Source organism: Oncorhynchus clarkii, chromosome 6 (genome assembly GCF_045791955.1).
Source record: "Oncorhynchus clarkii lewisi isolate Uvic-CL-2024 chromosome 6, UVic_Ocla_1.0, whole genome shotgun sequence".
Taxonomy (NCBI): Eukaryota; Metazoa; Chordata; class Actinopteri; order Salmoniformes; family Salmonidae; genus Oncorhynchus; species Oncorhynchus clarkii.
Genome location: NC_092152.1, coordinates 15,622,081 through 15,636,248, shown reverse-complemented (window position 1 = coordinate 15,636,248; position 14,168 = coordinate 15,622,081). Strand labels below are relative to the sequence as shown.

General features: G+C 40.2%; 1 protein-coding gene across 3 annotated transcripts in view; it reads left to right on the top strand.

Moving 5' to 3' along the window:
• Positions 1 to 640: 640 nt before the first annotated feature.
• The window catches only part of LOC139410658 (EGF-like repeat and discoidin I-like domain-containing protein 3), a 210,803-nt gene continuing 197,275 nt past the window's right edge, over positions 641 to 14,168 (top strand). The window contains exon 1 of one of the 3 annotated variants that reach the window (XM_071156025.1): positions 641 to 1,132. In XM_071156025.1, the coding sequence (XP_071012126.1) occupies positions 1,069 to 1,132 (64 nt within the window). In that variant the 5' untranslated portion in view covers positions 641 to 1,068. The remainder of the gene's footprint in view (positions 1,133 to 14,168) is intronic. The other 2 variants (XM_071156023.1, XM_071156024.1) reach the window with 2 other exon arrangements.

Genomic DNA, 14,168 nt, shown 5'->3' with positions numbered 1-14,168 from the left:
ACACTCACGTGTCTTTTCTTGCCAGCACTGACTTTGCTGAGATCTACTTTTAAAGAGGAAAAAAGCCTACTATGACTGTGATTGTGGTTGTCTCACCTAGCCTTTTTAAGATGGATGCACTCTGGATCAGAGTATCTGCTAAATGACTCAAATGTAATGCAAATGATATATCTGCCCATAGGCATATGATTTCATGAAGTGTAACTTCTTATATCAGAGAAGACGCTTCTGATGGGAGGAAAGCTCATGAAATCATTTGGATGAATAAGAAAGTCTGCATATTCAAGTGAGGAGACCCCCTGGCGTAAGCATATAAATTCAGAACCAACCCTCTAATAGGAACCTGGACAGAGATGCATGTCAGCTGAGATCTTGAACTGAACTGCTTTCCAGAAGACATTAGCCTAAAATTGGAGCTGGGAGCAGCTAAATGAAGGGACCTGTTTTGTAACAGTGAGCATTGCCAGTTCTCCCAGGGGTCTTGTGGAAGAAACGAGAAGAGGGAGAAGAGTGGCTGATCATATAATCTACATCCCACCCTTCTGAATTTGGCGTTGCTTTGTAGCCATTAGCCTAGCAGTATCAGCACGTGTTGGGAGGAGCTGGGGTTTGTCTCTATCAGTGAGACAGCGCCCCAGTCGGATTGCTGTGACCGACCGTGTACTGCGCGCTCCTCATCCTCCAGTGTTTTCACACACACACAGTCTCTGACACTCACGCGCACTTAGAGTGAAACCGTCTACCGGGACCTGCACGCACGCACAATCTATCTTGGCTATCGGATCACATCGCGCATCACTGCGGAGAGGGTAAGGCAGGTAGCGGACCCTTGGCACTGCCACTTGTTTCAACACTCATTCAGCATTCCAGGTAGACTAGTGCGGTACTGTCCGTGACTCTCTTCGGAAAATAAGAGGACTTACCACCGCCAGTCGAAGAGGAGGTACTAGGCTACTACCGTCACAGACTAGCCCTGCGGCTCAGTGAGAGGACGAACTTTTGTTGTTTTGATTCGTGATTTACTCGCATTCCTTAACCTTGGAAGTGAAACCTGCTATTTGAGAGAGGATGGGACCGTTACTCGTATTCATCGTCCTCTGCTTGAGCGCGGCTGTCCCGCATCTTGTGAAAGGTGAGTAGAGGAGCGCAATTTTATGGATGGGGATAGTCGAGAGGAAGTAGGCTATGCTTTATGTCTGGTTTGGTTTCTCTACATCCAATGACACCCGCTGAAACAGAGTAGGCTATATGTTGCAAGAATGAACATTTTTTCCCATCAAAGTGTCATGTTTTAATACGGGATGTGGCAAAATAGTCTAGGCTACTAAATACGCCCTGGTTCTCATGTTATGCAATAGGTAAACCCAGTAGACATATACAGTGAGTGTTAACTGAGTTATTTTTCATTTTCCAATAGTGTATGGTAGCCTAATTTATGGAAATAATACCGATATTAAGGAGCATGCACAATAGCTTTGACAGTTATTCAGCAAAGCTTAACGCCGGTTCTGAATCCTCTCCGATCTGAGCGGCTATTCCTCGCGTATCATAACTCTCCTGTAGGCTACTTGGGCACGTTCGTCCACTTTAGTGTAATTCCAGCATCCAAACTGTGCACCGGCGATTGATGAGTGGAAAGAGACATCTGTTACAAAACACCAAAAAGCGTTAATGACGTTCGGATATTGTCTCTCCAGGCCTTCCATACTGGGTACAAGGTAGGGAAGGATGTATTTTATGTTTGTCGTGATTGACATAGTCTATTTTATTGTGGTGTTGAAAACGCCAGCCATGATGTTGAAGTGCTTGAAGTGGGTAATTTGTATGCAGTTATGCTTTGCTTATTGGTTGTGTGGTGCATTGGCACAGTAGCTCTGCGTGTCATCAACTATGCCATAAAAGCATACTGAAGTGGAAAAGTAGATTTCCACGTTTTATAAACACAGTCACTACAGTTATTTTTATTTGTGGTCATTACATTTAATTTTAGTTAATTAAATGAGGGGTGGGGGGGGGAATTATTTTTTTTACAGTACAAGGGGAGGGTAATGTGAAAATGATTTATGAACCACCCCAGTAATATTTTACAGCAGAATTTTGTTGTTACCAGAATTAAGGGGACAGAAGCTCAGGTTGACCTTTATTGTCATGACTCTTGCCCTGGATGCAGAACAGAGAGATTTCTGCTAAATTGGCCAGCTGCAAAGTCAAAATTGGCCATATTGTACACATTCATGAACATTTATTTTGAAATGGTTAGTAGTGTGGTTAAGGTTAGGTTTAAAATAAGATTTTATGACTTTGTAGCTGTGCCAGCTAGTGACCAATCTGCAGAGCTGCCTCCAGGGCAAGATAAATTACAATAAATGCCAACCTGAGAAGGAAGCCAGAAAATGACAAATGTCTTCAGCAGATCATAATGTGAAAGCGGATGATGGAACGAGATGTAATCTTGCTTGATAATTTCAGGGAATGTCAACCGTTGCTTTTACTCCCTATTATAACAGTAGTTGCAATGCGAAACCCATATTAGGCTACCCATGACCTCATAAAACATCTCAAAGCGGTAGGCTAGGCAAACTGGGATCTCACTTGAACAGTCTACCACTGAGACTGTTGCGTGTTAAACTCTTCTGTGTTGAATTGCAGTTAAATAACTGAAGATTTTTTTAATGAAAATGAGTCATCAACATTGAGACATTATGATTTAGAAATCAACAGTTATCTTGTGCAATTATGGTGACCATAGAAGTCTGCATATCGCATAATGTTTTACATGAGTAATTTGGCAGCCAATTACCCTCCTTTGATCTGTGCAGCTGTTGTTGAAGAGTGAAATGAGGATAGTGTGTTGACACAGCAGTTAGCCTACTGTAAGTCAGGTCAGAAGATTTTACTTCTGGTGGATAAAATACTTACTCTAGATGACACATGGCTACATTTATTAAAGGTGCAATATGTAGAAATTGCTCCGCCATTTCCTGGTTGCTAAAATTCTAATAGTTTGCCTAATTTCAGTTTATGTGACAAAACAAGCAAGTATAGTGTAGAGAATCATTGTACTATCTGAACCTCTGTTTCATCGATATTTACATTTGTATAAGCAAATTCATACGTTCTCATCTTTTGGTTGCTAGTCCCAGTCGTTCGATTAGTTTGATATTTGAGGACGCCACCCAGTCGTTTGTTCTTTATGTTCCTTTGTTCTTTATGTTCTGATGCTAGCTAACCAGCTAACTACGGCTAACACAGTCATGACCTCTGTAGCCAGAATAACAGCAAAGTAGCTGATTTTCTGTTGACATTCATTTGGATACAACCATAACAATGATAATGCCTGATTTTGCCTGGCATAGCTAGAAACGTTTGCCTTCTCATCAGGACACTCAACACTGTTCATTACAAGTAGATCACACTGCATATCAAACACTAGACTAGAAGCTAGCTAAATAGTTTGTTGCTAGCAAATCTGCCAATATGACAACCGAATTCAAAAATATTAGTTGCTGAAAACAGTCAAACTACAAACATGGGAGGATTTGACAGCATCATTTTATTTGCATCATGACTGCAACAGTAGGGACTGTATAAATTCATGTTCATCACTCACCACATTAGGTCATCAGTCTCTGCAAAAAACAAATCAATGCTAGATAGCTATGTTTTTCCTCATTGGACCTGCGTTTGTTAGTTTAGCTTTCTGTACCCTTGTAGCAAGTATGGTCTGCATGTGAAGACGCTGGTTGCGTCATGATTGCAAGGTGTCACAATATATTTCCCAACTGTCTCGATATCCTTTCCAACTGCCCCGGTATCTGGTTTTAATGTCTATTCTAAAATGCTAGACAGTCAGAAACAAGTATTCAACAATGCTGTGGTATATAGTGCATTTAGAAAAATTCTGACCCCTTGACCTTTGTCACATTTTGTTATGTTTACATCCTTATTCTAAAATTGATTAAAATCATTTTCCCCTCATTAATTTAGACACAATACCCATAATGACAAAGTGAAAACAGATTTTTTTAAATGTTTGCAAATGTATAAAACATGTAAAACAGATATCTTCTTTGCGTAAATATTCAGACCCTTTGCTATGAGACTCAGAATAGAGCTCAGGTGCATTCTGTTTCCATTGATCTTGAGATGTTTCTACAACTTGATTGGACTCCACCTGTGGTAAATTCAATTGATTGGACATGATTTGGGAAGGCTCACACCTGTCTATATAAGGTCCCGCAGTTGACAGTGCATGTCAGAGCAAAAACCAAGCCACTAGGTCAAAGGAATTGTCCGTAGATCTCAGAGACAGAATTGTGTCAAGGCACAGATCTGGGGAAGGGTATTCTGCAGCTTTCAAGGTCCCCAAGAACACAGTGGCCTTCATTCTTAAATGGAAGAAGTTTGGAACCACCAAGACTCTTCCTAGAGCTGTCCACCTGGCCAAACTGAGCAATCGGGGGAGAAGGGACTTGTTCAGAGAGGTAACCAAGAACCCAATGGTCACTCTGACAGAGCTCTAGAGTTCCTCTGTGGAGATGAGAGAACTTTCCAGAAGGACAACCATGTCTGCAGCACTCCACCAATTATACCTTTATGGTAGAGTGGTCAGACGGAAGCCACACCTCAGTAAAAGGCACATGATACCCCTCTTGGAGTCTGTCAAAAAGACTCTCTGACCATGAGAAACAAGTTTCTCTGGTCTGATGAAACCAATATTGTACTCTTTGACCTGAATGCCAAGTGTCACATCTGTAGGAAACCTGGCACCATCCCTATGGTGAAGCATGGTGGTGGCAGCATCATTCTGTGGGAATGTTTTTCAGCAGCAGGGACTGGGAGACTAGTCAGGATCGAGGGAAAGATGCTCCAGAACGCTGAATACCTCAGACTGGTGTGAAGGGTTTACCTTCCAACAAGACAACGACCCTAAGCACACAGCCAAGACAACGCAGGAGTGGCTTCGGGAGACGTCTCTGAATGTCCTTGAGTGGCCCAGCCTTAGCCCGGACTTGAAGCTGATCAAACATCTCTGGAGAGAACTGAAAATAGCTTTGCAGCAATGCTACCCATCCAACCTGACAGAGCTTGAGAGGATCTTCAGAGAAGAATGGGAGAAACTCCCTAAATGTATGTCTGCCAAGCTTGTAGCATCATATCCAAGAACACATGAGGCTGTAATCGGTGCAAAAGGTGCTTCAACAAAGTACTGAGTAAATGGTATGAATACTTATGTCAATGTCATATTTCCGTTTTTTATTTTAATACATGTGCAAAAATGTCTAAAAGCCTATTTTTGCTATGTCATTATAGGGTACTGTCACGGATCCCTCCTGAACTTTCATTACGCACAGCTGGCCCCTATTCCCAGTGATTAGTAATTGTATAAGTGTGCCCTGTGTTTTTGTTATGTGTTTGTTTGGTCTACATCCCCGTGCCCTTATGCGGCATGCCGTAATTTGGGTGGAAAAAAAAACAATATTACACATTCTTGCGCTTGTCTCCCTATCATTCATACCTACGTGACAGAATAATCGACCATTAAGAGAGACAGCGGGAATGGCCCGTCGGACGACGCTGAGACTGGTCAGTCAAATGCAAAAACAAGCATAGAAATAGCGCACATAGAACATATCTACCACTTCTTAGACTTGCTTTCAATGCTTATGACATATAAACATGTTTTTAAGTAATGCACATACAAGTAATAAATTACTTCCATCATGTAAACATATTGATATGCAGTGGTGTAAAGTAAAAATACTTTAAAGTACTTGGGGGTATCTGTAATTTCCTTTACTATTTAATTTTTTGACAACTTTTACTTTTACTTCACTACATTTATAAAGAAAATATGATACTTTTTACTCCATACATTTTCCCTGACAACAAAAAGTACTCGTTACATTTTGAACGGTTAGCAGGACAGGAAAATGGTCTAATTCAAGCACTTATTGAGAGAACATCCCTGGTCATCCCTACTGCCTCTGGCCTGGCTCACTAAACACACATTTTGTAAATAATGTCTGAGTGTTCCCCTGGCTATCCATATATTTTAAAAACTAGAAAATGATGTTGTCTGCTTTGCTTAATATAATTAATTTTAAGTGATTTATACTTTCCTTTTGATACTGAAGTATATTTGAGCAATTACATTTACTTTTGATACTTAAGTATATTTTTACCGAATACTTTTAGACTTTTACTCAATTAGTATTTTACTGTCTGACTTTCCCTTTTACTTGAGTAACTTTCTATTAAAGTATCTACACTTTTATGACAATTGGGTACTTTTCCCCCCTCTATTGATATGTCTACTTCTTCTGTGTGTATAATTTGGTTAAATAAAGTGTATTTGCCTATTTTCAAACAGGTGTAGGATCTTAATTTAATCACTCTTTTGTTGTTGAGAAATTTCCTGCACCGCAGGAAATGTAGATAAGCTTTGTGATTACCATAAGTTCACTGAAAACCTGCGTTAATTAACATATGGTTATATTAACAGTGTTGAACTTTTAATGTAGTTACATTTTGGCCAGCTAATAGCCTAACCACCGATCAAGCAACATTATGGATTAAACATTAAAATCATGTTGCTACAGGATTCCTTTTGCTGCCATGATAGTGGTCAAATTAAGATCCTACACCTGTAAATGGGTAATGTATTCCTATGTCTCTAGTTTTTTGGCAACATGTTAGTTAGCCTCAGGAGTCAGCCTTGTCAGGCAGGTCTAAGCCTCTCCTGTCGGGCTGTGCTTAGAGCAGTAGTAGTAAGACTGCTGGGGCCCTAAGTCTCACTGTGTCGGCTCCCAGTGTCAAGACATAATACTCCCTCCTTGTATCTGCACAATGCACGCACAGCCAAGGTACATTGGGTCTATTTTGTTTCAAGGCTCAGTCAGTTAAAAATATATCCAGAGCGAGGCATTCAATTAATCATATTCATCTTTTATTCCTGAAAATGTAGTGGGATTTCGTCCATCTGTTTGTGGCTTTAAGCTCATCCAGGGATAATGGTGTACTGGGTAGGGGTTGGGGGGTTGGGAGTGGGGGGAGTTGATTTCCCACAATGATATCCCCTTCGCAAACTCTGAGGGGATAATATCTACAAATATGTGATCATAACGGTTGTTCCAGTTGGTATTACATCACATGTTCAGTCAGATGAGTCAGTATGAGCAAGTAAACTTTGTTAGCAGCAGTAAAATATTTTAGCAGCAGTAAATTCATATTTTTTACTAGAGCTAAGAGGACAGTGGGTGGTCCGGTCCACAAGGCTTACTGCAGGAAAAAACAGTCACAGAGCCGATCACAAATCATTCACATCTCCCCTGAATTCTCACACAATGATCCCTACTTCAAGTGTCTAATCCCACTCGAGAATTTGCTCCAATTGGATTTTAGTGTCTCAAATCCTCTGAAGCAATATTTTCCCAGTTATATTCTCCTCCTCACCCCTCTGTATTGCCCAAGGTAGCAGGTGTCTGTGGAGATAGTTTCTATCAAACACTCCATTGAGTGTTTGAGAGTGTCACAGGGCACCTCTGTCTGCGGTAACACATAGTTTGGTTCCCAAGGCTGATTCTCACCTTATGTCTGCGCACTTGCCTGGGTACACCACATGACTAAGGGCAGTGGTGTGAAGTACTTAGGTAAATATACTTTCTCAAGTAGTTTTTTGGGGGTATCTGTACTTTTACTTTAACTTCACTACATTAAATTGTGAATGATGTACTTTTTACTCCATACATCTTCCCTGACACACAAAAGTACTCGTTGCATTTTGAATGCTTAGCAGGACAGAACAATGGTCCAATTCAAACACTTATCAAGAGAACGTCCCCGGTCATCCCTACTGCCTCTGATCTGGAGGACTCGCTAAACACAAAAGCTCAATTTGAAAATTATGTCTGCGTGTTGTAGTGGCTAACCGTAACAAAATTATATATAAATACAATTGTGCCATCTGGCTTGATTTAATATTAGCAATTTGAAATGATTTATACTTGTAGTTTTGATACTTAAGTATATTTAAAACCAAAAACTTTTAGACTTTAACTCACATTTATACTTCTACTCAAGTAGTATTTTACTGGGTGAAGGTATCTTTACTTTCACTCCAGTATGACAATTGGGTACTTTTCTCACCATTGACACACACATCACTTTCAGAAGTGACACCTCTTTCTATGGAACCACAAGAGATGTAAGCTAAGTGTGACCTTAATTCTGACAAGCTTTATTGTCTCTGTGTCATGACAAGATTATGACGCTTTATTCATTATTCCCATCCATACGTATGTGACCTGTCATAGCTTTGTGGCTAGTGCACTATTCTCAAAACCTTCTAGATGTATTGTATTTTAGAGCAGACTTGTCTGTTCTTCATTTTTTATCATAATTGCAGTAAGATATCCAAAACCTAAAATCAGTGTAGAAACAAATGACTGATATTAGTGCAAGATGGTTTGTGATAATTCTTAAGAACAACAGACAAAACCTTATATTTTTAATATTCAGTGTCTTAGACGATTAAAATATAATTCATATCGCTGAACCAAGGACAGCCTTGGTTATCTTTGAATTTGATGATTTGAAGTCATCTGAAACTGATTCCCTCAAAGGAAATATGAAAAAGCGGACCCCACAATAAAATAGGGTTTGGTTTACGTTACGAAGCAGCATGTTAGTAAAACACGTGAGTCCTAAATGCATGCAGATGATAGCTATCTATCTGAACAGCCATTCTATACATCCACCATTCCTCATCTGAAGGTTATGGCTTATGTTAAGGTCACTTTTAATAATGTAGCCTTGCAATCTACCACATTGCCCTTCACTCTCCCTGTAAATGGCATGGTCTTCAATCAATGGAGAGTGGTTAAACTCTGAGATCATCAGTCGCGATAACTGTGAAAATCCTGGGTGCTCATTGGACGACAATCCAAGCAAATGGAAATGCAACACATAGACACAGGGGTGAAACAGGACTGATTATTTTCACAATGCCCTCTACTCTTGATGAAGTGTCATAGGCCAGACTCATTGTTCTCTTTTTATTCCTTACGTGGCATTGTCAGTGCAGATGCTGTTAAGTCATAATAATATTTGGAGGGGAGTTCATTTTTCTCCTGTGTTGATAGGCTAATGGCTATTGTGGTATGTGTCTTTACTGTGAACTTGTATGTGTTGTACTACTCGGGTCTCAATCCGGAGTTATTCGGAGAGCATTAGGTGGTAAAATAATATGGTTAAATGTGCTAGGGTCAAAAGGTTACTCTGTCTAGGTCACAGGCAGTGGCTTTGTAGTAAAAGTTCAGTTGAAAATAAATGTTGAGACTATAATAGAAAGACCAAATCAGAGACCACTAGATGTCCTAAGATTTCCAGCACGTTTTAGAATTAGAATAACACAGAGGCTTTAGGACTGTTAGTGAGATTAAAGTTGGACAGGCACTGTAAGGAGAGAAATGATGCAGAGAGCTTTGGATGAGATTTATATTTTATCTGTTCACAAGAAACCTGAGCCAGATGTTTTCTATAATTAAGCGCAGGCCCTTTAATCTCTATTTAACGTCTATTAGGGTCACATGTTATTGTTTTGGTGTTTTTCAGGGCAAGACCTTATTCACATTTTATCACTGATTGGATCAAGGAGTGTTCCTCAAAACAGTGATGCCATAATTTTTGGTCACATCTTAGAATAAACGTTCAAGACAACAGAGTAGTCTCGGGTCAAGCCACGGATGTACAGATTTTGTTGGCCTGATATACACTACCGTTCAAAAATTTGGGGTCACTTAGAAATGTCCTTGTTGTTGAAAGAAAAGCACATTTTTGTCCATTAAAATAGCAAAAATTGAGTGTAGACATTGCTAATGTTGTAAATGACTATTGTAGCTGGAAACGGCAGATTTTTTTTATGGAATATCTACATAGGTGTACACAGGCCCATTATCAGCAACCATCACTCCTGTGTTCCAATGGACAATAGCTAATCCAAGTGTATCATTTTAAAAGGCTAATTGATCATTAAAAAACCCTTTTGCAATTATGTTAGCACAGCTGAAAACTGATGTTCTGATTAAAGAAGGAATAAAACTGGCCTTTAGACTAGTTGAGTATCTGGAGCATCAGCATTTGTGGGTTTGATTACAGGTTAAAAATGGCCAGAAACAAAGATCTTTCTTCTGAAACTCGTCAGCCTATTCTTGTTCTGAGAAATTAAGGCTATTCCATGCGAGAAATAGCCAAGAAAATGAAGATCTTGTACAACACTGTGTACTACTTCCTTCACAGAACAGCGCAAACTGTCTCTAACCAGAATAGAAAGAAGAGTGGGAGGCCCCGGTGCACAACTGAGCAAGAGGACAAGTATATTAGAGTGTCTAGTTTGAGAAACAGACGCCTCACAAGTCCTCAACTGACAGCTTTATTAAATAGTACCTGTAAAACACCAGTCTCAATGTAAACAGAGAAGAGGCGACTCCGGGATGCTGGCCTTCTAGGCAGAGTTCTTCTGTCCAGTGTCTGTGTTCTTTTGCCCATCTTAATCTTTTCTTCTTATTGGCCAATCCGAGATATGGCTTTTTCTTTGCGACTCTGCCTAGAAGGTCAGCATCGCGGAGTTGCCTCTTCACTGTTGACGTTGAGACTGGTGTTTTGCGGGTACTATTTAATGAAGCTGCCAGTTGAGGACTTTTTTTCTGTTTCTCATACTAGACACTCTAATGTACTTGTTCTCTTGCTCAGTTGTACACTGGGGCCTCCCACGCCTCTTTCAAAATAGTTTTGTTTTTCATCTATGCATAGTGACTTGAACTATACCTACATGTACATATTACCTCAATTAGCCCGACTAACTGGGGCCCCCACACATTGACTCTGTACCAGTACCACCTGTATAAAGCCTCACTACTGTTATTTTCACTGTTATTTTACATTTTTTTAATAAATGTTTTGGGTGTTTTTTCCTTCTTATTAATTTTTTTCGTCACTTATCTATTGTTTACGGAATACCTTTTTTTTTTACTTAAAAATTGCACTGTTGGTTAGGGCTTATAATTAAGCATTTCACTGTAAGGTGACATGTTGTATTCGGCACGAGTGACAAATTAACTTTGATTTGATTTGAAGACGTTTCCTACCTCTAATGATACAGTAGTTGTAGTAGTAGTACACCGGGGGTTAAGTTTCCTTTAGTCAAAATATGATTGCAGGTTAATAAAATATAGCTCTACTTTGCTCTGATAAAATCTCTCCATGAGAGAATGGAACACCACTGCATTTCCAATAAGCCCGATCTTCTTATTCTGGATCAAATGGGAGGTGGCTTAAGATCTTACCCCCGACACACCCCAGGAGATAGGAGAGGCTAATTTTAATTCTGGAAGGGTACACTCCAAATCATGGACTTCCTTACACCTTTCTGTTCTCTTGCAGGATGAATATGTACTTGGATTCAAGTACAAAATGGAACAATGCTAACTGTGCAGGGGAAAAAAAGAAAACGTAAAGGCACAGTAATGCGAACTGTATTTAACTCTCTCCTCAGAGTAATAATGTTTAATAATTGAACTCTCTCTCTCCTCAGAGTAATAATGTTTTTATTTACTTTAACCGTAAACTGCAGGTTTGATTAAACAGGGACCTTAGTTTCTCTAAGACTTTGGGTCTAGCAACCACTGAGAACCATGTGAATTATTGAAGAGGTACTTTAACCTGCAGAGGTGAGCATTTCTGAGTCATTTTTCTCTCTCTCTCTCTCTCTCTCTCTCGCTCTCACTTCCTCTCTTTCTCTCTCCCCATCGCTCCTTCTCTCTCTGTCTCTCTCTCTCTCTGTCACACTCTCACACTTACACACTTATTCTCTCTCCCATACTGTCCTTCCTTCCTTCCCTCTCTCTCTCTCTCTCTCTCTCTCTCTCTCTCTCTCACACACTTATTCTCTCTCCCATACTCTGTGCTTCTATCCCTCTCTCCCTTAGTCAGCACTCCCAGCGTGATGTTGTTAGGCACGTTAACTGCATTAGGCACATGCAATATCCCAAGATTTGTCTGTGCATTTCATCCGATTCTCAGACTCATCAGCTCTCCCAAAGTTCACAGCATTTTCCCTGCTCTGTTAACTTTTATTTAATTGAATGTGCCAGAGCCTGTGTGTGCGTGTGTGTTTTTGCATCTGTGTCTGTGTGCGTGCTTATCCATCATTTGATAGTGTGGGTGTGTGCAGTTATGCATCTGTTAATTTGTGTGTGTACAGTACAAGTGTGTGTGCCTGCGTGTGTGTGTGTGTGTGTTTGTGTGTGTTCATCTGTATGTGTTTGTGAATATTAACTATGTGGGCTGCTCGCATATGTTTTTAACTCTGATACTTTGAGAGCTAACCCAGAAATGTCATCGCTAAAATGAAGAGCTATTCCAGGAAGGGTTCCTCTTGTGTTTTGCTCAGACACTGACTGTAGAGCCAAAAGCTTCAGTCATCCCACCACTCAACCAGCATGTCAACACACAAATATGTTTCACCATACAGCCTAATATAGACTAATAGCCTCTTCACTATAGGTACTGTGTATGGTAGTCTTTTTTTTGGTGTTATCAAGAAGGATCCCACCTATGGGATATGATGACTGTTGGAATAATATTGTTGTGTATGAGTACGTGAGCCAGTGTGTGTCATAAGAGTAGCTCAGACAAGGCAAGAGAGACAAATGGGGTTTATTATTTGGGGTTATTTGGGGCGAAAGATGATCCTTGAAAAAATATCTAGTGAGAACGGAGGTACGATTTAGTTATGTGAAATATCTCCAGTGCAGCTGTTTTAGATTACCCTTGGGGTGTTGGCTCAGACAGAGACCAGCTCAAACAATGTGTGGAAGGTATCTGCAAGTGTACATTGCCGTTGCGCTGCAGTCCCTCACTCTTCAACCTAAAGAACATCAACACCAGATGATGGGAGAGGTTAGGGTCGGTGATGGCGGATGGTTAGCTCTGGAGGCAGAGCATTGATCTAATAGGCCTGGGTTGCAGCCTCTTGCACCAGCACAGTAAATAAGAAGGATGCTTAAAGGGGCAATCTGCAGTTGATTCATCCAGTTTTGGACTTCTGAATTAATGAAATGTAACAATTGATTCTTGAAGAACATAACTTAGAAATGCCCCATAAGCCTAGTTCCAATGTCGTATCCAATCAGAACCCAAAATATAGGCTTGTTTTTTAAACAAAGTAAATATAAACATACACTACGTATCTAAGTTACATAATAAAAAAATCCCCATCAAAATCCATCAGTTTAAGCTAGAGATTTTAATTTTTTTTGTATTGAATGTGTCTCTAAACACTGCATCCGCCAGTGTCGCACTTCTGCATCTGCAGTGAAAGGTGGCAGAGCTAGATCGGTGTTTGTCAGACCGTGAGACGTCTTGAAAATGGGTCTTCTCATGTCAATGTCTGTAGCGTCCGAACAGTCTGACCTACAAACTATTATGACCACTATGGAAAGGGGAGACTCAGGAACACGACGGTGTTCTCCGTTTTGCTACGACCCCCACAAGTGTCAGGATATCAAGAAGCTGATTAAATAGCATGATAATTACACAGGTGCACCTTATGCTGGGGACAATAAAAGGCCACTCTAAAAGGTGAAGTTTTGTCACACAACAGAATGCCACAGATAGTTCAAGTTTTAAGGGAGCGTACAATTGGCATGCTGACTGCAGGAATGTCCACCAGAGCTGTTACCAGAGAGTTTGTTAATTTCAATATCATAAGCCGTCTCAAGTTGTTTTTGAGAATTTGGCTCACAACCGCAGACCACGTGTATGGCGTCGTGTGGGCGAGCGGTTTGCAATGTCAACATTGTGAACAGAGTGCCCCATGATGGCGGTGGGGTTATGGTATGGGCGGGCATAAACTACAGACAACGAACACAATTGCATTTTATCGATGGCAATTTGAATTTACAAAAATACAGTGATGAGATCCTGAGGCCTATTGTGAGTCCCATTTTTTTTTAAAGGTATCTGTAACCAACAGATGCAAATCATGTGAAATCCATAGTTTAGGGCCTAATGAATTAATTTCAATTGACTGATTTCCTCATATGAACTGTAACTCAGTAAAATCAACGAAATTGTTGCATGTTGTGTTTACGTTTTTGTTCAGTATA